Genomic DNA, 27464 nt, shown 5'->3' with positions numbered 1-27464 from the left:
CTAAGAAATAATCATGTGAAGTTCATTGTGTGGTGCCTGGTAAATGTGAAAACTGAAACAAACTTTATCCATGATTATTATCACTATTATTTTCTGTGTTGAAACTTAGCTTTTTATTAGTAGTACTTTTTTCCTAAAGGGCTTTAAGAAAGTCTTTTCCAAGGTATAACTGGGTTCATGAGGGGTTTTTTTGGTCTTTGTTTTCTTTGAAATAGCTTTGTTGAGATATAACGTGCATATTATGTAGTTTATCCATTTAAAGTGTGCAATTCAGTGGTTTTTATTACATGTACAGAGTTGAGCAACCGTCACCATGATCACAGTCTAGAGCTCACTGATCATCCTCAGGCAAGCTCATGGTTTTCATGTCAGGTTTCAGATGCCAGCGGCTCCATGAAAGTGAGTCTGGTGGCAGAAGAAAACCCCTTCTCCATGGCGATGCTGCTGTCTGAAGAATGCTTCATTTTGGACCACGGTGCTGCAAAACAGATTTTCGTATGGAAAGGTAAAAAAAAAACAAAAACAAATGCCATTGGCATTGTTGACATACTTCAGATTTATATGTATTTCTTCAGAAAGATAAAACATCTTTTCTGACTTAAAAAAAGCTTACCTTTCTGCATGATCTATACAATGCAGACATCAAAACCATATTTTCTTATTATTAGCCTTATTTACTAGGGATGATGGGGTAAAAGAAAGTCTTTGGGCACTAGAATAGAATTTTTTATATATTCTATATTATAATATTGTTAAATATATTTAGTATACTAGGAAGTTTTGCCATTTTTCAGTATTGTAGTTAAATTATAATTATGTTTAATTTTTGGTGCACAAGTATCTCTTAATCATGTAATATCTTATGTCTCTAAAATTCTCTTTCATTTATGTTGCATGTTAGGTAAAGATGCTAATCCCCAGGAGAGAAAGGCTGCCATGAAGACAGCTGAGGAATTCCTAGAGCAAATGAATTATTCTACAAATACCCAAGTACGTATGGAAATGAACTAGCTAGGAAAAATTTTTTAGATATGGGAACTCGTGACATCACCACAAAACTCCTGAGCAAATTTGGTTCAGAAAAACATACACAGAAGGCATTCCTACCTATGTGCGTGCAATGTTGGGTCCTGTGCCCCTAGAACTCTGTGTGGAGGATGAAATTTTGCAGCAATTGGAGATTAGACTTTCAATGGGACTCTGTGATTAGAATAAAAGCCCATTCACTTCTTGCACAGCCTTTAAGTCAAGATGGTCAAGCACAGTTGAATTAACTGAGAGCATATATCAGTTATTCCCTAAAGCAAGTTGTATAAACATGGACTAAGGCCCAGAAAATACTTGCCTTCATGGAGATTAATTTAGACACTGACTAGTTGCTCTTCTTTTCTGAATCTCCTAGCTTCATCTGTTCTCTTCCTTTTTATGTCCTGGCAAAAGCAGCACAAGGAGATAATTTCTTTCAGGTCGCAGGCCTCCTATGAACCTAAAATAGAAAAACAGTCAAACTTACTTGACTGTAATGGAAACATATGAAATGACTTGATTCTTCTCTCAAACATCCAAATTCATTGGCAGTTACTTTAGCTATCAGAAAAAAAGCAGGGTTGGGTTGTTTTAGCTTCATATTTGATATTTTTCCTTTTGTGTTCATATATGGATTCCAGCTTCTAAGTTTACATTTGTTATCTTTAAAAAAAAAAAAAAGACTCCTTTTTGTGTTTCCTTAGTTTTTTCTCCAAAACTAGACTATTGTTTTCCCTTGGTCTCTTATTTTTCTGTTTATAATTATTGTTGTTTAGTCACTAGTCATGTTCGACTATTTGTGATCCCATGGACTATATGCTGCCGGGCTCTTCTGTCCATGGAATTTCCCAGGCAAGGATACTGGAGTGGGTTGCCATTCCCTTTTCCAGGGGATCTTCCTGACCCAGAGATCAAACCCATGTCTCCTGCATTGGCAAGCGGATTCTTTACTACTGAGCCACCAGGGAAGCCCAAACCAGAGCACCTGAACAGGGATATGAACCCTGGACCCTTGGATTAAAAGTCTGATGCTCTACCCACTGAGCTAATAATAATAATAATTTTTTACATTTCAGATTCAAGTTCTTCCAGAAGGAGGTGAAACACCAATCTTCAAACAGTTCTTTAAGGACTGGAGAGATAGAGATCAGAGCGATGGCTTCGGAAAAGTGTATGTCACAGAAAAAGTGGCTCACATAAAACAAATTCCATTTGACGCCTCAAAACTGCACAGTTCTCCACAAATGGCAGCCCAGCATCATATGGTGGATGATGGTTCTGGCAAAGTGGAGGTACTTACATATTTCTGTTTATTTGTTTGTCAAGCCCATTTATGCCAGTTTATGTGGAAGTATAACTTCAGGAAGCTGCAAATTGTAAAATGTGCATTTTCATGATTAATAAAGATGATCCAAGATTGTATATTAAACCGGGGAGTTGAAAGTTGGAAGACAGCGTTGTCTGACCTTCAGTCTTAGTGTCTAGTGTGTTTGCTGAGATTCTAAGAAACTAGGTAATTTGTGTAAGGTCACCTAACCACCTTAGAGGCCTCCAAGGAACCCAGCTGTCTCCATCTCATTTCCTGGTCCAAGCCTGCTTCTGCTCTCGGAACTAGACTTGTCCAGTGTGGATACATTGTTCCGAAAGCTCCAAGGACCTAAGGTTGTCCTTCCCTTGCGCCTTAGGGGCATTCACAAAGGCAAATTGTGTGTTATGTGCCAACATCACAGATGTTTTTAGAGCGTTCAAAATGAATTTGTTGATTATTGCTATTTTTTTTTACAAAAATTGTTGAAACCCTCCTAAGAATTCTCCCTAACCAACATCTCTTTGTGTTTGGTCTGCCATTGAGTTATCTAACTTAAGGGGAACCGTATAAGATCACTTCTGTTTTAGAGTATGTTGGTGGCTCTCCACAGTCTTCCTGAGAACATCCGTCCTTAGCTGGCCTCCCAGGCCTTCCATGACTGAGCCTTGCTCTCTGCACCTCAGCCTCCTCAGCCTCGAGGGATCCTCCAGCTCCTCCTTTGTAACTCAGTTAAGTCGCAAGCTTCATCTCTTCTGAAGAGACTTCTCTCTGCACTGAAATGACCTTTCTCTGTTCGCAAGCCAGAAGTCATGTTCCTCATGGATTCATCGTAGGAGTACCACAGAGTTGTTCATTTACTTAGAGATTTCTCCTCCCAGACCTCTTGTCCTTCCTTGAGGGAAGGAATTGAATAATTTATCTCTTCATTCCCAGAGCTTGTCACACACTGCTCAGACCAAAGTCTGAGATTTAATGTAAGGGATTTAAGAAGGTGTTTTTCCTCTTTTCAAAGGCTTGAAGTGTGAATCTAAGCTGTGCAGGGGTTATGGGACCACCCAGGGAGAAGTGCCTTGTGGTCGCTGTCAGAGGATTATCAGCTTTGGGGCCTGGGTCTGTGTCCTGCTCAGACACCCTTTTCTGGAGCTCAGCACAGCCAGAGAGCCCCGTGGTGGACATGGATCCCTAGCTCCAAATGTGTCCTGGCTGTAGTCTCCACCTCAGAGCATAGTGTTCTGAGAAGTCCTCCCATGCCACCCTGGGAAGATGATGGCCAAGGTTTTCTCTAGGATTTTGGGTTTAGCCAAGCCATGCTGCCATTGTTCCTGTCGATGGTGCAGGAAGGCTGCTCTCTGAAAGCACTGCACTGCTTCATTCCACTTGCTCATCTTCAATTGCAAAGTGAAAGTGGAGTCGCTCAGTCATGTCTGACTCTTTGTGGCCCCATGAACTGTAGCCCACCAGGCTCTTCAGTCCATGGAATTTTCCAGGCAAGAGTACCGGAGTGCGTTGCCATTTCCTTCTCCAGGGGATCTTCCCAACCCAGGGATCGAACCCGGGTCTCCCACACTGCAGGCAGACGCTTTACCCTCTGAGCCACCAGGGAAGCCCCAGTTTCAAAACAGAGGATCTGTCCTGAGCCTCCCAGGACCCAGGCAGGAGGATGTGTGTGCACGCGGCGCCTGCAGTCTCTCACTCACGTGTACTTGCCCATTTCATTTACAACTCTCATCTCTCCAACTTTTAATCAAAAATACCTTTAGTTTGTGATGAGGAGGAGGAAATAGAAAATAACTAGTTCTGCCTGCTTCTATCTTAGTCTTATGGCCCATTTTGAAAATAGAAGTCATGCAATTTGGCATTTTTATTGTTTAGTCACAATCTGCCACTCTTACCTGGGGAAAAAAAAGAAAAAAACAGGCTCATGCCTTAAAGCACAGGGAAGGAGAAGTTTTAAAAAATTGCCTCCCAACTGATGAAAAATTTATGTAAGTTAAGAGATGTATTTCTGAGCTAAATATTTCAGTTTGCCGTGTAACTAGAGTGTCATGCTATTTTCACTAATCAATCAAACAATAGGTATTTATTAATCCACAGGCTCAGAACTGAGGGAAGTACTATGAAGGGTATAAAAGAAAAGAGTATAAAAGCACTCTAAACGCTTAACAAGTCAATAGCCAAACTGACAAAAGTGTCTTCCTGTTGCTTGATTTGTAACTGGTTACGAAAGTCAAAGGTTCTTAATGACAGATCTAAACCAAAATTTTTTTTTTAAACCTAGAGAAATATTATTAGATAAAGAAGATTTTGATTTTGATACACATATTTATTTCTTTTAGATCTGGCGTGTAGAAAACAACGGTAGGGTCGAAATTGACCCAAAGTCTTATGGTGAATTCTATGGTGGTGACTGCTACATTATACTTTACACTTATCCCAGAGGACAGATTATCTACACCTGGTAAGTTTCCCGCTTTCATAAAATCTCGAGTTCTGTAGAGGCCGCATGTTGCTCCAAAGTTAAATTTCATTATATTCCCTCAATATGGGATAAAACTATCCTATAATTTAGCCTAGTGAGCTTTGTATAACGTGAATGTAGTATTTTCTTCTAGCATGATTTTGGCTATGTTTTGGTAGCTGCTGTCCAAGAACGGTTTAGAGAAAAGTCATCCTTACTAATTTAGGAGAAAGGTTTTGATAGCTGAAGGGTGGTGTTCCTTTAGTGGATATGTAGTTGAATAACTCCTCTCCTTTGAAAGCTGACAAACACTCCAACTGGCCAGCATCAGGTACCATGTCTTCTTATTATTAAAATTCACAGAGGCTCATCCTGATTGGAGTTGCAACATTTCAATGAATCAGATTCTCTAAGGCATGTATATCATTTATGGTTCTATTTCAGACTCTGGAGATCTCAAGTTGATGCATCCTTATTCTTTGTCCTCATGAAATTCATAGCAGTACTAAATAAAAAAATGCCTTTGCTTCCATTTCTTATCCATTTCTTTTGCATAATGATTTGAGTTAATTGAAGTTTAAGTTTACTTCCCTGGTGGCTGGGACCGTATAGAATCAGCCTTCAGTGCAGGAGGCCTGGGTTTGATCTTCAGGTCAGGAAGGTCCCCTGGAGAAGAAAATGGCAACCCACTCCAGTATTCTTGCCTGGAGAATCCCATGGACAGAGGAGCCTGGTGGGCTATGGTCCATAGGGTCGCAAAGCATCAGGACATGACTGAGTAACTAACACTTTCACCTTCAAATTGACTTAGAGTCAGTGCCAATGGAAATGTCCAACCAAGTAAGTGAGGTACACATAGCGTGCTGGACTAGTCCAAAGGGACAGGATTCTGCAACAAATCGTGTAATGCTGGATTCTCAAACTATTTATGAAGTGAAATCACATAAAGTGGAATATTTCTGAGAAGACTGAGAAAAAGAAAAGAATTTTCAAAAAGGATATTAAAGCTGAGAGGTGTAGGTCGAAGTCGCGAGGATGAAGCAGGATCCTGCCTTTGCCTGCGTGGTGGTAGCTGTCTTCAGTGAGGATGCTGAGTGGACGAGGACTCGGGTGTCTGCTGATAGGGTGACTTTTCTCTATGGTGAGTGTCCCACTGGATGACAGTCATCCTTTGTTCTCACAGTGGGACCACTTCCCCCTTATACTGGCCAATGCCTTGACCTTAACCAAGACTAGGAGATGAGGTGATTGTCCCCACCCCATGGGTTCTTGATACCCCAAGGATGGTGTGGAAACCAGGAGTATCAGTGTCACTGGGGAGCTGGTTAGAAATAGAGAATATCAGGCCCCACCTTTGAGCTACTAAAGCGAAACCTGTGTTTTAACAAGTTCTCAGGATGATTCAGAATCACCTTAGTGATTGATAGGCACTGCCTTAGGCAATGGCTCTGAACCCTAGCTGCACCATACTAACCCGGATAATTTTTCCCAAAGCTGACTACCCAGTGCCCTATTTATACCAAATAAATCAGACCCCCAGTTGGCAGGACTCTTGAGTTTCTCATGTACACCATGGCATTAATGAGAACCACTGTGTTCAGAGACATTTCTGACCCCACAGTTGCATCATATCCTGTCAAAGATGAATGTACTTAGCTATTTAGCTCTGTATTTAAGATGCCATCTTCATAGCAACCAGTTTTTTTGAGCAGCGTGTTTGTGTCAGCAAAATGCTAGATGTTTCCATGTATTATCTCTCTTCCTCACAATCAGATAATTTTCAAAAGTTATATATAAAAGGAGGAGGGAATCAGATAGAGTAAATAATTTAATGCAAAGTCACAACTCTTGTAACAGGTGAAGTGACATTTCACACCTTGATCTGCAGCTGTCTTTAAGGCCTGCTTGCAGCTATCCCCTGGTAGAAACTATGTCCTTATTTTGCAATTTCCTTTTCTAAAATTTTAATTCAGAAAAGTATCTGTGCAAAGCATGGCATCTGTAGGGATAAATTCATTGTAAGTAGGTAATGAATTTACATTACTTGCATTCTGAGTAAGCTTTTCTTTTACATTCTGTTTCTTGCTGCTACTACTGCTAAGTCGCTTCAGTCGTGTCCAACTCTATGCGACCCCATAGACGGCAGCCCACCAGGCTCCCCCGTCCCTGGGATTTTCCAGGCAAGAACACTGGAGTGGGTTGCCATTTCCTTCTCCAATGCATGAAAGTGAAAAGTGAAAGTGGAGTTGTTCAGTCATGTCCGACTTAGCGACCCCATGGACTGCAGCCCACCAGGCTCCTCCGTCCATGGGATTTTCCAGGCAAGAGTACTGGAGTGGGGTGCCATTGCCTTCTCCATCTATTTCTTGGTCTTCCTCTAAATTCTTTCTGGTATGTAAAAATATAGTTAATAATTGTGGCACTTAGATCAAATGGGAAAGATTAAATAAGTAATTCAAGAGAATGTTCTGAGGAATTAGCAATTTGCAATCCACATAAATAACTACGTGGATATAGATAAAATGGATTAAATCAGGTTATAAATTTTGAACGTAAAAGCTGTTCTTTAAATCATTTGAAAGTGTCCACTGAGCACTTTCTATGTGCTAAGCACTGAGCTAGATACTAAAGATGCAATAAAAAGCGTTCCCCAAGAATTTATACTTAGAGAAAGATGGTTATCAGCCATTTCAATAAAGTATGAAGGCTTACGATAAAACCAAGCTGAGTGGTCTGTGTAGAATTAGGAACAGACACTCAAGCTCACTGCTAGGTTGTTGGTGAAGGACTCCTAAAAGTGACATCTAAGTGGGAGCAGAATGAGAGTGAAGAAAGCAAGCAAATAGGAAGGTGCTCCTAGCAATGCAAGAAAAGGCGTGCTCTAATCTGTTAGTAATGGTGTATGGCACGAGCAAAGTTAGGGAGCAGAAGAGAAAACCAGTGAGTGAGAAGGAGCCAAGTGATTAGTTGGGCTTCCCTAGTGACTCAGACAGTAAAGAATCTGCCTGTAATGCCAGAGACTTGGGTTTGATCCCTGGGTCGGGAAGATCCCCTGGAGGAGGGCATGGCAACCCACTCCAGTATTCTTGCCTGGAGAATCCCATGGACAGAGGAGCCTGGCGGGCTACAGTCCATGGGGTCGTTTGATGGCACAGATGTTAAATTTGTCAGTTTGTTGATGTATAGTTTGCAGAACTTCGAAAACTTCCATAAACATAGTGAAGAGGCCTTTAGGAAATGCCTCCTGAAGACTAGCTTCAAATTAAACAACTTTCCAGTTTATGTGGCCATTTCAGTCATGGGATATGAATAGGGTAAATCCAAGAGGCAGAGTTAAAGGTGACAAACTTGAATGAAATCACTGCTGAATACGCAAATTTGTCTTTATTTCTGAAACTCCTGAGACTCTAAAATGACGAGAGGAAACTAATTTCAGCAGTGATCTTTTCTCTGAAATGTCGAGTAATTGAAATTAAACAATCTTTGATCAGTGGTGATGATGAGTCTCTTGAAGCAGTAAATTCCATTTTCATGCATTTATTTTTAATGAGTAACAAGTACCACCGATTTGTAAAGAAGAAATCATATCAAAGTAGACAGCTTCTTTTCTCCCTGTAAGCACAGGATTTCAAAGTTAGAGACAAAGCAGTTTTCTTATGGTCTTGATTGCAGTGCAGTCCTTGACTGCCTGGGTCACAGATCCATAAAGCAAATTAGTTTGAATCTGTGTGGGTGGAAGCGTGGTCACTTTGACAGGAAGAGAAGAAGGGTTTGAGAGAAACAGTGAAATATTTATTAAGAGTGTCAGAAGGCAAAAGTTTGGTGAGGGTTTTCAGTATTGCTGATTGAAATACTCCAGGAAAGAAAAAAAAAAACAGAAAACAAGTAAATGATGACAAAAATTTAGTGATGTTGTCTGTTAGCTGGTGTTTTCCTGAAGGACAAAAAAAAGAAAATGAAGAAATATCCAAGAAATTGCTGAGCTAGGGAATAAAGGACAGGTGATAACAGACCCTGCTGTTTCCTCAGCTCTGTGTGACTCCCCACCTGGTGCTTCCAGCGGCTCCCAGAAGTGTTTGCTAGCATGACAGGCTCATGGAAAATTTCAGTTATTTGCATTAAAAGACTGTATCTTCATGTGTACCCTTATTATGGAAAGCATTTTCTGTTTTTTTAAAACATATGTCTGACATAAGCATGTGCTTTTTTTTCACCCCACTGTACAGCATTTTCATATCAACCATTTGACTCTGTTGGTTCAATGAAATATTCTAAGATAAATGAGACAGGCGTCCTGCACTCAGTGTTGTGGGGGTATGTGTGTGCATATGTGCATGTGTGGGGGGTGTGTGTGTGTGTGTGTGTGTGTGTGTGTGTTGTCCAGGTTGGGAGCCTACTGTTAATCTGGTTCTGGGTATGGAACAGGTAGGTCACTCTCAAACCTTCAGAAGCAAGAATATAATTAATTGTCAAAATCCATTTCCAGGGCTGGTGTTCTTCCTGCTAACCTGTAGTCACATAGAGATGGGAGGATTGGCTACAAACAATGCTTTCACTGCTTTTTCCCTCCCACAGTCTTCAAACAAGCAGATCTCCCGGAGGCTGTTGTGTAGGTTAAGCCAGTGTTTGGAGATAGAGCCACAAGTTATCCTAGAAAGAGAAGTTGCCAATGAATTGAATGAACTGATTTATTGATTCCTATCTGGTCACTCGGAGAAGGCAATGGCACCCCACTCCAGTACTCTTGCCTGGAAAATCCCATGGATGGAGGAGCCTGGTAGGCTGCGGTCCATGGGGTCTTGAAGAGTCTGACACGACTGAGTGACTTTGCTTTCACTTTTCACTTTAATGCACTGGAGAAGGAAATGGCAACCCACTCCAGTGTTCTTGCCTGGAGAATCCCAGGGACGGGGGAGCCTGGTGGGCTGCCATCTATGGGGTTGCACAGAGTTGGACACGACTGAAGCAACTTAGCAGCAGTGTCTGGTCTCTGATACTTTAGCTTCTCTTACCATTTTATTCATAATTCCTTTAAAGAATGACAGAATGGGGGTCTCTCCATTGCCTGTATGTGTTTGTGTGTGTGCGCTCCGTCAATTCAGTCGTGTCCAACTCTTTGTGACACTATGGACTGCAGCCCATCAGGCTCCTCTGTCCATGGGAAATCCCTTTAAAGAATGACCAGAATTACAAAATGGGGGCCTCTCCATTACCTCTGTGTGTGTGTGTGTGCGCGCGCACACTCAGTTGATTCAATCGTGTCCAACTCTTTGCGACACTCTAGACTGCCCGCCAGGCTCCTCTGTCCATGGGATTCTCCAGGCAAGAATACTGGAGTGGGTTGCCATGCCCTCCTCCAGGAGATCTGCCCAACCCACAGGTTGAACGCACGTCTCCTATGTCTCCTGCATTGCAGGCAGATTCTTTACCCACTGAGCCACCTGGAAAGCCCCTCCATCGCCTGCTTCTGATCATTATTGTCTTGATTTTTGTGGGTCCACACATTTGTTACTATGCTCACCAAATAGTCATGGAAAAAAAAAAGTGCCTCTAATATCCAGCCCAATAGATCTGGCTCATATACTACTCAAATGAATTATTTTCACTGTTGAGATTGTTTCCCAAAATAGGCAGCTCCGACTTGAAATCAGGCAGAATTGACTACCTAGCTAAGTTATTATGGAACTAAAAATGGGCCCTTGAAATGGAGATTACAAACATCTATTATACGTTGTTCTAAACAATACACAGGATAGATCATGGCTCAGTACTTTAAAAAACAATAGCTTCTATGACTTTTTAATGTCAAAACAGCAAGGTTTCTTCTTGATCTTTCATAATAACTTAAGTTTCTGTTTGAAATGCCTGCCTTAGAGATCTTAAACTTAAATGCAAGCTAATTTGTTTTACTTTGGTTCCTCCAGGCAAGGAGCAAATGCCACGAGGGATGAGCTGACAACCTCCGCATTCCTGACTGTTCAGTTGGATAGATCCCTCGGGGGACAGGCTGTGCAGGTTGGGATGTTTTTACCCCCTAAACTCATACAAGTTTTGCAAGCCCAATGTCTCCTTAAAACCCTTCTCCCACGTCAGGATGCAGATTTGACACTTTGTAAATATTTCCTTTTTTACATTTCAGAATTTAAATATTCCTACTCTCATGCCCTACTTGTTTTCTCAGATTTTGGAAAAGAGGGAACAATCAAATTTTTAAAAATAGAAACAAAAATAAGCTATTAACAAATTTAGAGCCCCAAAGAATCTTTCCTTTGGCATCATATCAGATCAACGGCAGCCACTTGTTACTAAGTATTAAAACCGTTCTACCTGAGTTATCACTTCCAGCTGATCACCTCCAGTTTTCAAATCTTTATACATTTTCAGATCTTTATAAATCAAATCTCTATCTAAATTATTACCTGATTCAAATGTAATAATTAGAAAAGTAAGTCCGACACTTTAGTACATAATATGTAACATATGGAGGTCCATTCCAGTCTTTGAGCTGGTTTTCATTCCATCTTGGTTTTTAGTTCCTAAATAAAGCAAGTTAGACTTAAATTTAAAGATGCATATTAACTTTATAATAAACTAACATTGTTATTTATATTTATTTATATAAACTAACGTTTTAATTGTCAGTTAACAAGTTAACAAGATTATTAAATTCTTTAAATACACTTATCTCCGTCGACTTACCCATGAACTGTTTACTACATTCATTTCCTGAATGAAATATGTCTAAGAACTGACATCACCTATGTCATTTAATTAACCTTTCAACTATTCTTACCAAATCACACAAAACTTTGAAGATATGCATTGTGCCTTATAAATTCTACATTTCAGAGTTAACTACTAATATTTAATAGACCCAATGAATGAATTTATGGTCAGGTATTTGAATCCTGAATTAACAATGAAAGCATAATGCCTCGTTTTACCACTAGATGGCAGGGGTTTACAATAAATAAAATCGCTGTTTTAAACATTCCTTCATACTCTGCTATCAACAGTACTGAAAAATTGTCAGTTTACCTTTCTCTTTTCTCTCTCTCTGGCCTTGCTGCGTCGCTTGCAAGATCATAGTTCCCTGATCAGGGATCAAACCTGAACTCCCTGCAATGGAAGTACCGTCCTAAGCATGAACTGCCACGGAATTCCCCTTTCTCTTGTTTTCATTCACAGTGGAGAATGGGTTTTAATCAGTAGCCCTCTTTCTCTCAATTTGGCAGTTGAGGTTTTCCCAATGTTATGGGAAATGCTAAGGCAACAACAGTTTTAGGTACTCTTAGCTAACCTTGCCCCAACACAGTTTCATAATTGGCTGCTTGCTTATTTAAATAAATGTCTGCTAACTGAAGATTATCTGTGGAGTTACTTTCACCACTCCCTAGGCCTCCCCACGATGGTGTGTACTTCAGCATTCTCATTCACTTGGTTTCTAGGAAACAAACAGACCAGGGCAGGGTAGGGGAGATGGTTCAATTTTTGCAAAAGGCAAGGTAAGTGAAAAACATAGGAGACGGACACAAAATGTGAACTCTTCATGTAAATAAATGCATCAATAGTTTATGCAAAAAATAGGAAATTCATGTCTAATCCAGTATCTGTTAATCTAATAGATGAAATCAAGTCATTTATCATTTATTTTCTTCAGTTTCCTTATCCTGACAAATGATTATGTTAAGTAAATCTACTATTACCATTTCCATAGGTAAGTTAAAAAGTAAAGTCTATTCTGTTTATTTTCCCAGCTTTTGATGTTTGGATTGAAATATTTGTTCACTCCTAGATTACGATGGTGGCTCAGATGGGAAAGAATATACCTGCAAAGCAGGAGACCTGGGTTTGATCCCTGGGTTGGGAAGATCCCTTGGAGAAGGGAATGGCAACCCACTCCGGTATTCTTGCTGAAGAATCCCATGGATAGAGGAGCCCGACGGGCTATAGTCCTTGGGGTCACAAAGAGTCAGACACGACTGAGCGACTAGCACTTTCACACATGTGTTCATCTACATCTCCAAAAGGAAAAACAACAAAGTGCTGATCTTTGTCATCTTTTATAAAAATTACTCTTTTTTTTTTTTTTCACATCTTTGTGCTAAGGTGTAAGTGGTGTAGTGTGGAAGCAGAAAGCCATGCAATGTGGTATTATAACCACCTACCCCCACCCCAGTGTGCTGTATCTGGAATAACTAATGGTTCCTAAGTCAGCAAGGAAGCTGTGCTTGATTTTTATGAACCTATATTTTCTGTTAATCATCGTTCCTCCTGCACTTGACTTTTTATTTACTTTTAATTTTGTTTTCGAAAAGAAAAATAAGGATGTCTTTGGAAATACTGCCTTCTTTCATTGCCCTTTTTATTACATTTCTTTATCCCCTCTGCCCCCAGATTCGAGTCTCCCAAGGCAAAGAACCTGTTCACCTGCTGAGTTTGTTCAAAGACAAACCGCTCATTATTTACAAGAACGGAACATCAAAGAAAGAAGGTCAGGCGCCGGCCCCCCCTACACGCCTCTTTCAAGTCCGAAGAAACCTGGCTTCGATCACCAGAATTATGGAGGTAATGTCACGCAGTCAATAAAACCTGCCCTGCTCATGGACTTCCCAGTGGCCCTGGGCCATCAGCCAATATTAGTCATTAAAAAAAAGTGGCAAGTAAACTTCTTTCATTGCTATAACTTATCCAGTTTTCACCATTAAAAATACTAAAAGCAGGAGCATCAAGTAAAAAATAAAAAAGTTAATCAGATAACAGGCCTCTCATATTTTTCAACCACATTGTAACAAAACAAATGGATTTAAGAATAATGGAAAGGGGACACAGGTATACCTATGACGGATTCATGTTGATGTTTGGCAGAAACGAACACAATACTGTAAAGCGATTATCCTTCCATTAAAAACAAGTTTAATTATATACAAAAAAGAAGAATGTAACAAATCAAGTTCTTGAAGCCATGAGACAGCGTAAACTCTGTCTTGAAAGGCCTGGGGGAAGATGGATCGCGGGAGATGGTCCGGTGACCACATTGGGGAGGTTGAGAGAGAAGGCCCTTATTTGCACAAATGTAAAGGAGCATGGAAGGCAAGCTTTGCCACACTGGGCCAGAGTCATAATTCAGCTGGCCGAACGAGCTGCCTCTGAGTGGCAGCTGTGAAAGAAGCCAAGCCCCAGACCGCGGTGTCCGGCCCCAAGCCCACCAGGTATGGGGCAAGGCCAGTGGGCCCAGGGTTTTGAATGGCTGAGTACTTTAACTTCAAGGAGGATTCTTCACAGTTCCTCACCCCATCACCTCAGTCCTCACTGAGACCCAGGTCTCCCAACTCTCCTAACTGCCCTACACTCTCTATATGCCCGCAAACCTGGACTGCTCTGCCAAGTTGTCCGGATGAGCCCTTAAGAGCAGGTGGGTCACAGCCTCCTTCCCCCTGGAACCTCTCCTCTAAGCCGCCCCCTTTCTTGTTCCATGTTCTGAGGTCACAGAGGCCCATACAGCCCTCTCGAGTGGAAGCTGTGTTTTTCCCCGATGCCGGCTTACCAGGGATGGGATGGCAGGCGCCCCTCCTAGCTCACTTTTGCCTCGTTGACTTCATTCCTTCTTGTCCGTCGCCCTCCTCCATCTCTCTTCTGTGTCTGCTGAGCTGAGGGTCCTGCCCTCTTATTCTTTGACGGCTTTCTTGTCTCACTGTCTCCATCGCTGGCTCCTCTCATCTAGCAGTCTTATCTTGACCACACTTCATCTCACACTGGTGATCCTGTACTAGACCTTGTCCTTGGTGATAACTTTAGCACCTCAAGTATCTAATTTGTGACAAGTGTCCCTTAGCCCCTATTTCTTCCAGCAATTCTCCAGTCTCATGGCTGAATCCACGAACCCTCTCCACCCATCACACCAACCCCCCAACATCTCCAACATCCCAGTTCTTTCCTGATAATGGATTCTGAAGTCACAGAGAATATAAAAATAATCCCAGAAGATTCACCTTATCTGCATGCGTGCGTGCTAAGTTGCTTCAGTCATGTCCGACTCTTTGTGACTCTATGGGTTATAGCCCGCCAGGCTCCTCTGTCCATGGGATTCTCCAGGCAAGGATGCTGGAGTGGGTTGCCATGCCCTCTGACCCAGGGATCAAACACACATCTCTTATGTCTCATGCGTGGGCAGGTGATCTTTCCTACTGGAGCCACGTGGGAAGCCCGATTACCTTACCTACTCCCCTCCAATATCACCAGCTTGTCTGTATCTGTATCGAATTCTCCTTGCCTATTTTACGAAATCAATTTAAGCTGTTAATTTATTGATAGCTAAAAATTAATAAACATTTTATAATAGTAATTTACATATAAACACTAAGGTACACATTAATATTGATATATTGTTATCCATACATTAATAAAAATAATAATGTTTGTGTAAACTAATATACTGTTAAATAAATGAATACATATTTATTACATAAATAAAATGACTCCTGTCTCTCAGGCCAAATTCCATCTGCCCCCGTTCCCCACCACTGACTTCTGTCCTGGGTCCCCTGTCCTGGGGTTTCCAAGGACTTCCCTGGATTTCTCTGTCCAGTGCTCTCATCCTAACTCTAGTTTATCATTCTTGCAGGCAGTCATCTTCTTTCTCTTCATATCACTCATTTATTCTTCTCTCCTGGATTACTTACTCAGCAGCACAAACATGCCTTGAAAACACTTCCATGCTTTCTTTAAAAACTCTCTTGGCTCTGACCCTCCCGGCTATCACATCCTTTCTCTGCACTCCTTAAGAGTACAGATCCTCAGAAGAGTCATTTCGCCCCTTCACTGTCCCTGCTATGCTAAGCCTCCTCTATCAAAAGCCACTCCACTCAGCCATCCCTTCCCGCCACACCATCCACATGGGATTTATCTAGTTTGTCAATGACCTACCTTTTGCCATCAAAATTCTCTTCTCTGATGCCATTGTTTTCAACCTCTTTCTAGCATTTGACTCAGTTGCTCTTTCTGTCTTCTCAAAACACTGTTTTTTAATGAAGCTTCTGAAACCCCCCACCCTTACCAGAATTTCTTCCACACCTGAGGGCCACCCTTCTGAAGGCTGTTTTCACTCCCACCCAGTTGCTGAATTCTTCTCTGCTTGTCCTCAAAGCTCTTGAGCTCTCCAGGGCTGTCTTGGCCTTCTTTAGAGTGATCTCATTTAGTCATATAATTTAAATGCCATTCTGGATTGACTCATCCATGACATTCTGTGCATGGATTCTCATGTGTTCAATTGTGACTGATTTTTTAATCTGTCAAATTGAAAGAGAAGTTTTCATCTCCAGGCCTTCTTAGCTGACTTCAGAGGCAAGAATCAAGGAGAATTGTAACAGTCCTGGGCTCTTCCCAGTGGACACTTCTTTATGAAGCATCGTGAGCTGCTTGTGATGCAGATTCTTTCTTTTCTTGCAGCCTCTCAAACTACCCTTTGCATTCCTAGCCTCTCTGAAATGCACCAGTCAAAACACTATTGATAAGACTTTCTGTTTTCATCTCCTGGGAGGCTAAAGCTTTCTAAGGTTCTTTAGTGGAACTACCACCCTGACCTCACACCAGTCTGGGCATGGGCCTCTTATCACCCGTCTCTCCATCTTCCACGCTCTTTCCTCTATACCAACAAGGAGACATTTGGGCTTCCCAGGTGGTGCAGTTGGTAAAGAGCTAGCCTGCCTGTGCAGGAGATGAAAGAGATGCAAGCTCATTCCCTGGGTCAGGAAGATCCCCTGGAGTAGACTGTGGGAATCCTTTCCAATCTTACCTGGAAAATTCCATGGACAGAGGAGCCTGGTGGGCCTACAGGCCACCAGGGTCCAAAAGAATTGGACATGCCTGAGTGACTGAAAACACACACACACACGAAACAAGGAGGCATTTGGATTAGGAATCGGAAGTCACAATTCCTATCAGTTTTCATCATCACATCTGATGGATTCCTTTGAGCTTGGTCGATGGGGCCAACTTCTTACTGAAAGAGGATGCTAACCCTTCCCCTGAATGTGACCAACACCTGAGCCACATCTTCAAAGCTTCCAGCAGTGCTTGCTTGCTCCTCCATTGCTGTCTCTGGGGACAGGGTCCTGACAAACCTGGGCAAGACCAGCTTTCCACACGCTGATGCTTTCCTCTGGCCACCCCACACAGTTGGTCAAACGGCATCACGTGCTTCCCGAAGGGCTCTCTGCACTTGGCCTCAGGACGCCACACTCTGGAATTCCTCCTCCCTCAGGGCTGCCCTATCACAGTCTTGTTTCCTCCTCCTTCTTCACCTCCCTGCTAGCACATGTCACACGGAGTCCTATGGAAAGTCACACACACATTGTTACGGTCACACAGTCCTATGTCCAGAGGGCCTCAGACCAGTGCAGAGACACAAGATGACAAGCTTACAGACGCAAGCCCATGCTAGGACCTCAGGCCCCCTCCCAAGCCTGAGGCTCTGCACAATGCCTTGTTGCTGCCCCGAGGCTCCACCTTAAGGCTCACCCTAACGCTGGGGTCTGGCCTCAGCCAGGCGTCTGTCACTGGCCCTGGGCCACAGGGACCAGAACTACGCTCATGTGGCTCATCCCAGATGGTGTCCACAACATCTTGGTTAAAAGGAAGGGGGTCTGTCAGTGCTATGCTTTTAATGCCTTCTAAATATTCTTTTATAATCTGAGCTATAATGTATCTGAGCCTGGAGAAGCTTTTAGTCAATCTCTGTTACAGTCTTTTCTTACATTAAATCTCAATCCCTGTTTTATGATTTTTAGATGTCCCCTTGATTATTTGACAAACCTCTTTAGTAGGGAGAGAAAATCTGAACACTGTGCTTTATGTGTGTCATTTGGGAATATTGCATCCTCTTTCCAAGCATCAGTTATAGGCCATCATCCTTTTTGCGGTCTCTTTGACTATTATCCTTATTATGTGTCACTTAAATTTGCCTCGTTTTATTCTCAGAGGATTATGCAGACAGGTGGGCCTTAGGTGACCCAGCAATATATGCTCCTGTTCTAAAGTTTCTAACCCCTTAGCAGTTACCTAGTGGTATCTAGGTGTATTCACTTCAGTCGCTCAGTCATGTCCAACTCTTTGCAACCCCATGGACTGCAGCACGCCATGTTTCCCTGTCCATCACCAGCTCCAGGATCTTACTCTAACTCACGTCCATCCAGTCGGTGATGCCATCCAACCATCTCATCCTCTGTCGTCCCCTCCTCCTCCCGCCTTCAATCTTTCCCAGCGTCAGGGTCTTTTCAGATGAGTCGGTTCTTCGCATTAGGTGACCAAAGTATTGGAGTTTCAGCTTCAGCATCAGTCTTTCCAATGAATATTCAGGACTGATTTCGTTTAGGATGGACTGGTTGGATCTCCTTGCAATCCAAGGGACTCTCTCAAGAGTCTTCTTCAACACCACAGTTCAAAAGCATCAATTCATCAGTGCTCAGCTTTCTTTATAGTCCAACTCTCACATCCATACATGGAAAAGCCATAGCTTTGACTCAGTGGACCTCTGTTGGCAAAGTAATGTCTCTGCTTTTTAATATGCTGTCTAGGATGGTCATAGCTTTTCTTCCAAGGAGCAAGCGTCTTTTAATTTCATGGCTGCAGTCACCATCTGCAGTGATTTTTTTTTTTTCCATTGTTTCCCCATCTATTTACCATGAATAGATTAGACTGGATGCTACGATCTTAGTTTTCTGAATGTTGAGCTTTAAGCCAACTTTTTCACTCTCCTCTTTCACTTTCATCAAGAGGCTTTTTAGCTCCTCTTCACTTTCTGCCATAAGGGTGGTGTCATCTGCATATCTGAGGTTATTGGTATTTCCCCCTGCAATCTTGATTCCAGCTTGTGCTTCCTCCAGCCCGGTTTTTCTCATGATGTACTCTACATATAAGTTAAATAAGCACAGTGACAGTATACAGCCTTGATGTACTCCTTTGCCTATTTGAAACCAGTCTGTTGTTCCATGTCCAGTTCTAACTGTTGCTTCCTGACCTGCATACACATTTCTCAAGAGGCAGGTCAGGTGGTCTGGTATTCCTGTCTCTTTCAGAACTTCCCAGTTTATTGTAATCCACACAGTCAAAGGCTTTGGTGTAGTCAATAAAGCAGAAGTAGATGGTTTTCTTGAACTCTCTTGCTTTTTCGATGATCCCGTAGATGTTGGCAATTTGATCTCTGGTTCCTCTGCCTTTTCTAAATCCAGCTTGAACATCTGCAGTTTCACAGTTTATGTACTGTTGAAGCCTGGCTCTGAGAATTTTTTGTACTTAGACAACGTATTAAAAGCCAGAGACATCACTTTGCCAACAGAGGTCTATCTAGTCAAAGCTGTGGTTTATCCAGTAGTCATATATGGATCTGAGAGATGGACTATAAAGAAGGTTGAGTGCTGAAGAACTGATGCTTTTGAACTATGGTGTTGAAGAAGACTTTTGAGAGTCCCTTGGACAGCAAGGAGATCAAATCAGTCCATCCTAAAGGAAATCACTCCTGACTATTCATTGGAAGGACTGATCCTGAAGCTGAAGCTCCAATACTTGGCCACCTGATGTGACGAGCCAAATCATTAGAAAAGACCCTGATGCTGGGAAAGATTGAAGGCAGGAGGAGGAAGGGGCAACAGAGGGTGAGATGGTTGGATGGCATTACCGACTCAATGGGCATGAGTTCCAGCAAGCTCCCAGAGGTAGTGAATGACAGGGAATGCTGATGTGCTGCAGTCCATGGTGTCGTAAAGTTTTGGACACAACTTAGCAACTGAACAACAATAACAAGTGGTGTGCTAATGCCCCCAAATTAATTCCTGGATCAGGACAGAAGTCTGTAGGTGGTTTGGCAGCAGCCCAGCTTCTTGGGTATGTTTACTGAGGGACCAGCAATGCATTTAAATCGTGTTATTTTCCTTCATACTCTAGGTAGATGTTGATGCAAATTCATTGAATTCCAATGATGTTTTTGTCCTGAAACTGCGACAAAATAATGGCTACATCTGGATAGGAAAAGGCGCCACACAGGAGGAGGAGAAAGGAGCAGAGTACGTGGCAAGCATCCTCAAATGCAAAACTGCGGCGATTCAGGAAGGCGAGGAACCAGGTGTGTACAGGTGGGGCCAAGGACACGAGCCAGAACTTACATTTGGTGTACTTGCTCATCATGTAATTTATCTTTTTTATAAACAGGAACTTTGTAATGGTTATAGGGCATTAAAAACCCGTTCACTAGTTGCAAGAATGGGTGATGGTACCTGCTCTATTTGTGTAACATCTCCTGGTATTTTTAAGTAACTTAACAGTGAACTTGAGGTGAGATGCAATCATTTGTTACTGTAAAGCAGTACTGACCATATGCTCCTGAAAATGCATAGGTTAACTCAGTGTGTTTTCCACAGAGGAGTTTTGGAATTCCCTTGGAGGGAAAAAAGAATACCAGACCTCTCCTCTGCTAGAATCCCAGGCTGAAGACCATCCACCTCGGCTTTACGGCTGCTCCAACAAAACTGGAAGATTCATTGTAAGCGTCCTGAGAAACCACGGGGTGGAACCAAACAGTAGGGGGAGAGGGAGGCATTCTGACACTGCTCTGATTCTTTCCAGTGAGATGCCTACTGCAATTCCCAGTTTTGGTTTACTTGCAAACCACAGATGACAATCTTTGCTTCACACAGGGTTGATTTAAGAGCCAATGATAATGGATGGGAGAGCATGGGAATACTGTAATGTGCCGTAGCAATCAAGCAGCTCTTAAAAATACCAGCTACTTTGCACCCGTGTCAGCGTGTGGCTGTTGCTGTATGCATATGCACATGGTTGGATTTGTTAATTTAATAATTTGACACTTTCGGTGTGCAGCAATACTGGTTTCTCTGATCAAACTATGTAAAATTTTACACTTCAGTTTCCCAGGGGAATAAACAGTCTCACCATGTTGATGGAATGAAAAATATTATGGAAATATTATGATCATTGAGCAAAATCACAGAAAGCTCTACACACACCTGCAAGTGAGCTGAAATCAGCAGGAATATTTTGTGTCACAGTCACATTCACAAGCTTAGAATTTTAGGCAATTCGAAGTAAAAGTGTCTGTGTACAAGAGTGATTTTCTATGCGTCTCTGAAATATCCTGGGCTGAGCCCCTCATCTCAGTTTAATCACAAAAATTCTGCTTTCTCCATTTGACATACTAGGCTTTTGTATAAATTTCTCATTAAAGGAACAAATTCTTCGCTGATAAAATTTGAACTAAAGATTTGGTCACCCTGTCTTGGTAAATACAAGCTTTACTTTTGAACACACACATGAACATTAATATTTTCCCAGGTACATTGCATGCTTGAAATAAAATGCTTTAAAGAAGAAACTGCTCATATGTGAAACACACTTGCAGCTTACAGGTGACTTGACCTAAAGATTAAAGATTTAAATGGTGAATTGTGATAAATATTAGGTTGTTAGGCACCACAATTGTTCATCTACTTTGCAGGAAATCCCTGTATTTTATAAATTTGTCATCAGGAAAATCTGTTTTACTCTTTTGACTGTTATTTGGTATCACATCCAAATAACATCTTTTTCAGTGTGAGCCTCTCTAATTTCTTGAGAGTATTATTTGCTAATATTGCTATAAATATCATGCTTGTTTCCAATGAAGATATGTTTTACAAAAATGAATATGCAAATATATACTTACAAATATAATTCCTAGGCTTTTTTCTTAGGTTTAAAAAAATCTATTAGTTTTCAGCTTTTGTCATTCACATATTTAAGAAAAATATACTTTTTTCTTTACACCTATTCATTTTCTTTTTTGACATTTGGTACCGTAATTCTTAACATTTTAAGGAAAAGGAGTGTTGCTAAAAAGTGTTTGGTCTTATTACCATCATCAGAAAACAGGCTTTAGATGTATAGATTCATACAAGACAGCAGAGTCTATTGGTCAAAAGCACAGCTTTTAGAACACCAGTGTGCCTGTTCGATATCACTTACTTAGTGATATTTCTTCCTGGCTGCGTGACCTGAGGCTGGTCATTTACCCTCTCTGTGTTATAATGTTCTCATCTGAAAAATGGGGCTAATCCTAGTACTGACTTCACAGAGTTGTTGTGAATATTATCTTGGTTGTTGCATATAAAGAATTAGAATGGTGCCTGGTGTGGTATATTCTGTAAAAATATATATAAACGCATTTCTTGCCCTCTGTAAATGGCTAGTGTTTGTTTTTGGTGTCACAATCTGAGAATACCATCAGATTACAGCAAATAGGTATTGCCGTGCTTAAGGGGCTGCAGGTTAGGATCATGCCTGTTTATCCGTGGACAGAGCCCAGGAGGCTCTGCTGAGTCCCATTGGCTGATGTGACACGGCCAAGGCCAGAGTCAGCTTCATCTGCAGAGTCACATGGCAGAGGGGAGACATGAAGAACTGAAAACCCTAATCCAATCTGTCACCACCTTCCTAATGATTAGGGGGAGTTTCATCCAGAATTCTTTCAAAAATTTGAACTTTAATGAATGCCTGCTGGTATTGGGTGTGTTAAACTAGCCCATTACCTTTTAGTGTTACCTCTGGAGAACACAATTTAACCCATTTAAAATAAAAATAATGACACTTTCTTATGGAATATTGTTATAATATTTTATTGACAACGGTTGATTTTTTAAAATGACCAGACCTATTGATTTTATTAAAATAATCTTGACCTACTTACAAAATGAAAGAAGATTTAATACCTGCATCATAAACTTAAATGTCTTTTGGAACTAGGAAGGCAATAGAAACCAGCGAAGCAACTTGTCAGAAAGAACTAAAAGTAGAGGAAACTATGGCTATATTTCTTGTGCATGGCCTCTCTAAAGCCATATGCAATATTTATGTTAAATACTCTCCTCCCTAAATAAGATAGCCTCAGTTTGTGATACATGATTAAATAAACAATTATTTAAGTCTTTATTGCCCAAAGGGAAGGAAAAAATGACTAACAAACTTTTTTTTTCTATGCTCCAGATAATACAAAGCATTTGTATCCTTTATATTAGAAAAATCACTGCTTGACTGTTGGGTTGTAAAGCTTTTTTATACATTTCAGATTGAAGAAGTTCCAGGAGAGTTCACCCAGGATGATTTAGCAGAAGATGATGTCATGCTGTTAGATACTTGGGAACAGGTAAAACTGTATTTTGTTCATGGCAAGAGAGTGTGCTTACAGTTGGGAGCGGATACAACCTTCTTTGAGAAATGGCAAGTTTAATAATAAATAGACCCATGGATTTAGGCTATATTTATAAGAAACTTTCCACAGTTTGGCAAAAAATAAAACTGATGCATATGGCAAGTTTTTTTCTTAAGCTGAAAATGATTCCATGGCTATCCATCTTTGGCTGTATAGTTTTAGGTGAAAACAAACAACAACAAAAAACTCCTGTTTTTCGTTTATTTGTAAGACTCATTTGTTTCTTATTTATTCAGACATTCATTCATTCTTATTCATTCATAAATTTAAGTCATAAATGCGTTAGTGGGTTGCAATGCCTCAGGGAGACTGAAATATTCAGAATTTCTCTTGAAATCTGACAAGACGTCATAGGAGACCTCTCCCCTGGAGAAGAAACAAACAATACTTTTGAATCTACACACTAAAATACCTATTAATATATATATTAATAGGTAATATATGTCTGTATATCTTTATTTGTAGCAAATTAATGGTGATTTTGTATGTCACATGGATGTGTTGTGTGTTAGTCACTCAGTCGTGTCTGACTCTTTGTGACCCCATGTATTGTAGCCCACCAGGCTCCTCTGTCCCTGGGATTCTGCAGGCAAGAATACAGGAGTGGGTTGCCATGCCCTCCTCCAGGGGATCTGCCTTACCCAGGGATCAAACCCAGGTCTCCTGCATTGCAGGCAGATTCTGTACTGTCCGAGCTACCAGGGAAGTCATACCTGAGAGTCATTTTCTTTTAACGTCTGTGTAAACTAATAATGGCTTCTTTGATGGTTCATTGGTAAAGAATCTGCCTGATAATACAGGAGACACAGGTTCGATCCCTGGGTTGGAAAGATCCCCTAGAGAAGGAAATGGCAACCCACTCCAGTATTCTTGCCCGGAAAATCACATGGACAGAGGAGTCTGGAGGGCTACACTCTATGGGTTTGGGAAAGAGTCAGACATGATTTATCGACTAAAGAGCAGCAAATTAATAATAGTGACTGGGAAAAATAAACGTTAGGAGCTATATTATGTAGAACAAATATAAAACACGTTCCTGAATTAGGCCTAGTTTTTAGTCAACCACAGAGGTTTGTTATTTTTAGGTATGTTCTTACTTGCTAAATCATTCAGTTATATTATACTTTAGCTTCTTAATCTTGAACTAGCATATTTGAATTTGGGATCTGGTCACAGATCCTCCCTAAGTGAATGGATCACTTATTTCTAGATATGAAATGTAAAACCTCATGTCAATAAAACACCTTTGTGTATGTAAGAATTACAAAATAAGAAAGTTTCGTTATTCAGAAGAATTTAATTTTTTCCACTTGTAGTCAACTCTGTTGCTTCCATAATCAAGGATGCTTTAGTATATTTCCTGTACTACATTTTTTTTAACTATACTTTTTATTTACTCAGCTGTGCTGTCACGGTTTATTCTGTGCCTGCAGGCAAATATTCCAGCACTTTCAGTACGAATTAGAATATAATCAAAACTAACTTGACCAAAATTTCTCTGCCAACAAGTGATCTTAAAGTGATTTAAATATAAGGGAATTCAGGAGAATGTTTCATCACTGAAGTACACAGCCTACATTTGACAAGAAAGACACATGAAGGATTTATATCAGGTTTTAAAGAATCAGTATTTAAATACTAAACAATATTTGGGCTTTCCTGATGGTTCAGACCGTAAAGAATCTGCCTGAAATGTGGGAGACCTGGGTTCAGTCCCTGGGTTGGAAAGATCCCCTGGAGGAGAGCATGGCAACCCACTCCAGTATTCTTGCCTGGAGAACCCACATGGACAGAGGAGTCTGGCAAGCTGTAGTCCATGGGGTTGCAAAGAGTGGGACACGGCTGAGTGACTAAGCACAGACACCCACAGCACTTTTACCAAAGTGTGACAGGATACCATAGCATAGGAGAAGACTAGGTTTAAGTTAGGGGTTCCTAAAGGGAGTGTGGGGTGCCCATGAACAAGCTACATGTGGCTCCCTCAGGATAATAATATGGGAATAATGCCTGCGTTACACACCCCAGGAGCATGTGTGCAAAAACACCAGCCGGGATGTTGTTTTTGCCTGGAGAATCCAAGGGATGGGGGAGCCTGGTGGGCTGCTGTCTGTGGGGTCGCACAGAGTCAGACATGACTGAAGTGACTTAGCAGCAGCAGCATGTTGTTTCCAGGAAGGCTCACTTTGTAAACTAGAAAAATACTATATAAACATAAAATACCAGAATGTGATATCTGGAGTCAAACTGGCTGGATACAAATTCAGGCATCTCTTAATAAGACATTAGGAAAGCGACGGAACTTCTCTGCACCTGCACCTCCACACCCCTGACTTTGGGGCTGCTGTGAAGATTAAGTGAGATGGTATGAGAAGCACTTTGCATAAGGCTCACACTGCATCTGTACTCCCAATATTATGAGTATTATTGTTGCTTCATTTTGCAGATTTTTATTTGGATTGGAAAAGATGCCAATGAAGTTGAGAAAGCGGAATCTCTGAAGTCTGGTAAGCTGGATGCCATGGGCAATTAGGACATAATTCTGAACAGTTGTTACCAAGTTCCTGATTTCTCTTTGTACCACATCCTCCAAAACCACGTATCAAAACCGAGAAGAATCAGAAGAATCTTAGCTTTCATCTTCAGAACTAAAGAGTAATGGAATTTTCTTTAAACTGAAGAATTTCAGAATAGGAACAAGAAAATTATGTTTTGTTATCTAATGTAGGATATAATTATATCAATTTATTCTTAGACTTTTAAAGTCATTTTTAAAAATTATGGGAATAGTACAACTCCATAACGCTGATAATCTAGATTTTTATAAATTCCTTTTGAGGAATGCTGTTCTTTCTGGCAGTACTTTTTTTTTTTTCTTTGCATTATTGCAAAGTAAAGAATAATTATGCTGTAAGGATAATTCCATAAAGTTTGGAATTTTTTTCAGGCAATAATGAGACAGGTACATTCCAGATGTGAGAAAATAATAAGGAATTGTCCAAATGGAGTAGCATTGGCTACTTTTGGCCAATGAAAATTTGATTTATTACTTTGTTTGGAAGGATTTTCATTCTTTAGTTATTTTACTTTAGTTGAAACTAACCAAATTTATTTGTTTTTTAAACCCTTTAGCCAAAATATACCTTGAGACTGACCCTTCTGGAAGAGACAAGAGGACGCCAATTGTCATCATAAAACAGGGTCATGAGCCACCTACTTTCACAGGCTGGTTCCTGGGCTGGGATTCCGGCAGGTGGTAAACTGATTTTTGTAGGAAAAAAACAAATATAATGGGGCAGCTGTCCCATTGCTGTTTCAGAGGGGAAGGAGGAGCTTGTTTGACTTTAGAAAATTAACCTCAGCCATATGACTATTTTTCCGTGCTTAGAATTGGTTTGAAATTTCTTTTAAACTGGAATTTTCTTATGTGAATATTTTTATAACTTTTCTTATGGACCAATATTAGCTCTGCTGGATGCTGACATATCTTTTTATATGACTTTTTAAAGGGGAAAAACTATACACAGTCTAGGGGAGTTTGTCTGCAGCTTTTACAATTCAGGAGCCATTAGCCAAACTCCTCCTTTTAATATACCATGGAAGAAAGTTATACCTGCCTTTGAGGTTATTCTTCTTTCTATGTGTTGTGTTGAAAAGAATCACCTATTTGCAGTAAGATTTCTGTTAAGATGGTTTTAAAAGTTTGTTATTTTCCTTCTTTAGCTGATGTAACTGTGATAGTATTAACTCCTAAGCATCATTCCCTAAGAGAAACTTTACCTTTTTGGCCTTTTAAGAAGCCTTTGAAAGCACAGCTCTTTCTTGACAAAATCATTTATATTCTTAACCCACTTTTATATACATCCATATATTTGACAGTACATGTTTAACGTCACAAAATATACATACAAAAAGGCTTCACTAATACTGTCTTTTATCATTAAAATACATATCTTTAAAAAGGTAACATGTTGTGACATTTTATTCAGTGTGATGTGTGAGTTAATTACACGGGCAACTTTAAGATTAAAATACTTTTATATATAAATATGAATTTAATTTTTTAAAACTCATTCTCATTAAGTAGTTAGAATTAAACTTTTCCAGCGTTACAGAGTTAAATATCATAGTGTGAATGAAACCTGGGCCCTGTTAAAAGATAAATAGAAGTGTATTAACCACTTCAAGAATATTTTTTGCGCAAAAACCTTCCAGCAGTGCCAAACCGAGCACTGGGGAGAGATTTTCATGGAGAAAAGGTGGCAAGAAAGCAAGGAAATTACTGCTGATTGGCTACAGCTTGAAGCCTAGTTGATTGTGATTGGTTGTCCTTAGGTTCGGATTTCGTAACGTGTGAGGCATTTACAGGCTTAGATCTTAGTTTGCTTCTGGAGGTGGGAGCTTGCCGTATACAATGG

At 40.7% G+C, this 27464-nt stretch overlaps 1 protein-coding gene across 1 annotated transcript in view; it reads left to right on the top strand.

The window, feature by feature from the left end:
* Window positions 1-27008, top strand: part of SCIN (scinderin) — a 78710-nt gene extending 51702 nt beyond the window's left edge. Inside the window, exons 6-16 of the mRNA XM_018047366.1 lie at window positions 373-505; window positions 902-990; window positions 2103-2318; window positions 4672-4793; window positions 10718-10808; window positions 13191-13361; window positions 19734-19911; window positions 20207-20328; window positions 22906-22983; window positions 25493-25553; window positions 26179-27008. Coding sequence (XP_017902855.1) covers window positions 373-505; window positions 902-990; window positions 2103-2318; window positions 4672-4793; window positions 10718-10808; window positions 13191-13361; window positions 19734-19911; window positions 20207-20328; window positions 22906-22983; window positions 25493-25553; window positions 26179-26306 — 1389 coding nt within the window. The 3' untranslated portion in view covers window positions 26307-27008. The remainder of the gene's footprint in view (window positions 1-372; window positions 506-901; window positions 991-2102; window positions 2319-4671; window positions 4794-10717; window positions 10809-13190; window positions 13362-19733; window positions 19912-20206; window positions 20329-22905; window positions 22984-25492; window positions 25554-26178) is intronic.

Source organism: Capra hircus, chromosome 4 (genome assembly GCF_001704415.2).
Source record: "Capra hircus breed San Clemente chromosome 4, ASM170441v1, whole genome shotgun sequence".
Taxonomy (NCBI): domain Eukaryota; kingdom Metazoa; phylum Chordata; class Mammalia; order Artiodactyla; family Bovidae; genus Capra; species Capra hircus.
Note: the sequence above shows the minus strand (reverse complement) of the source record. Positions and strands in the feature narration are given on the sequence as shown.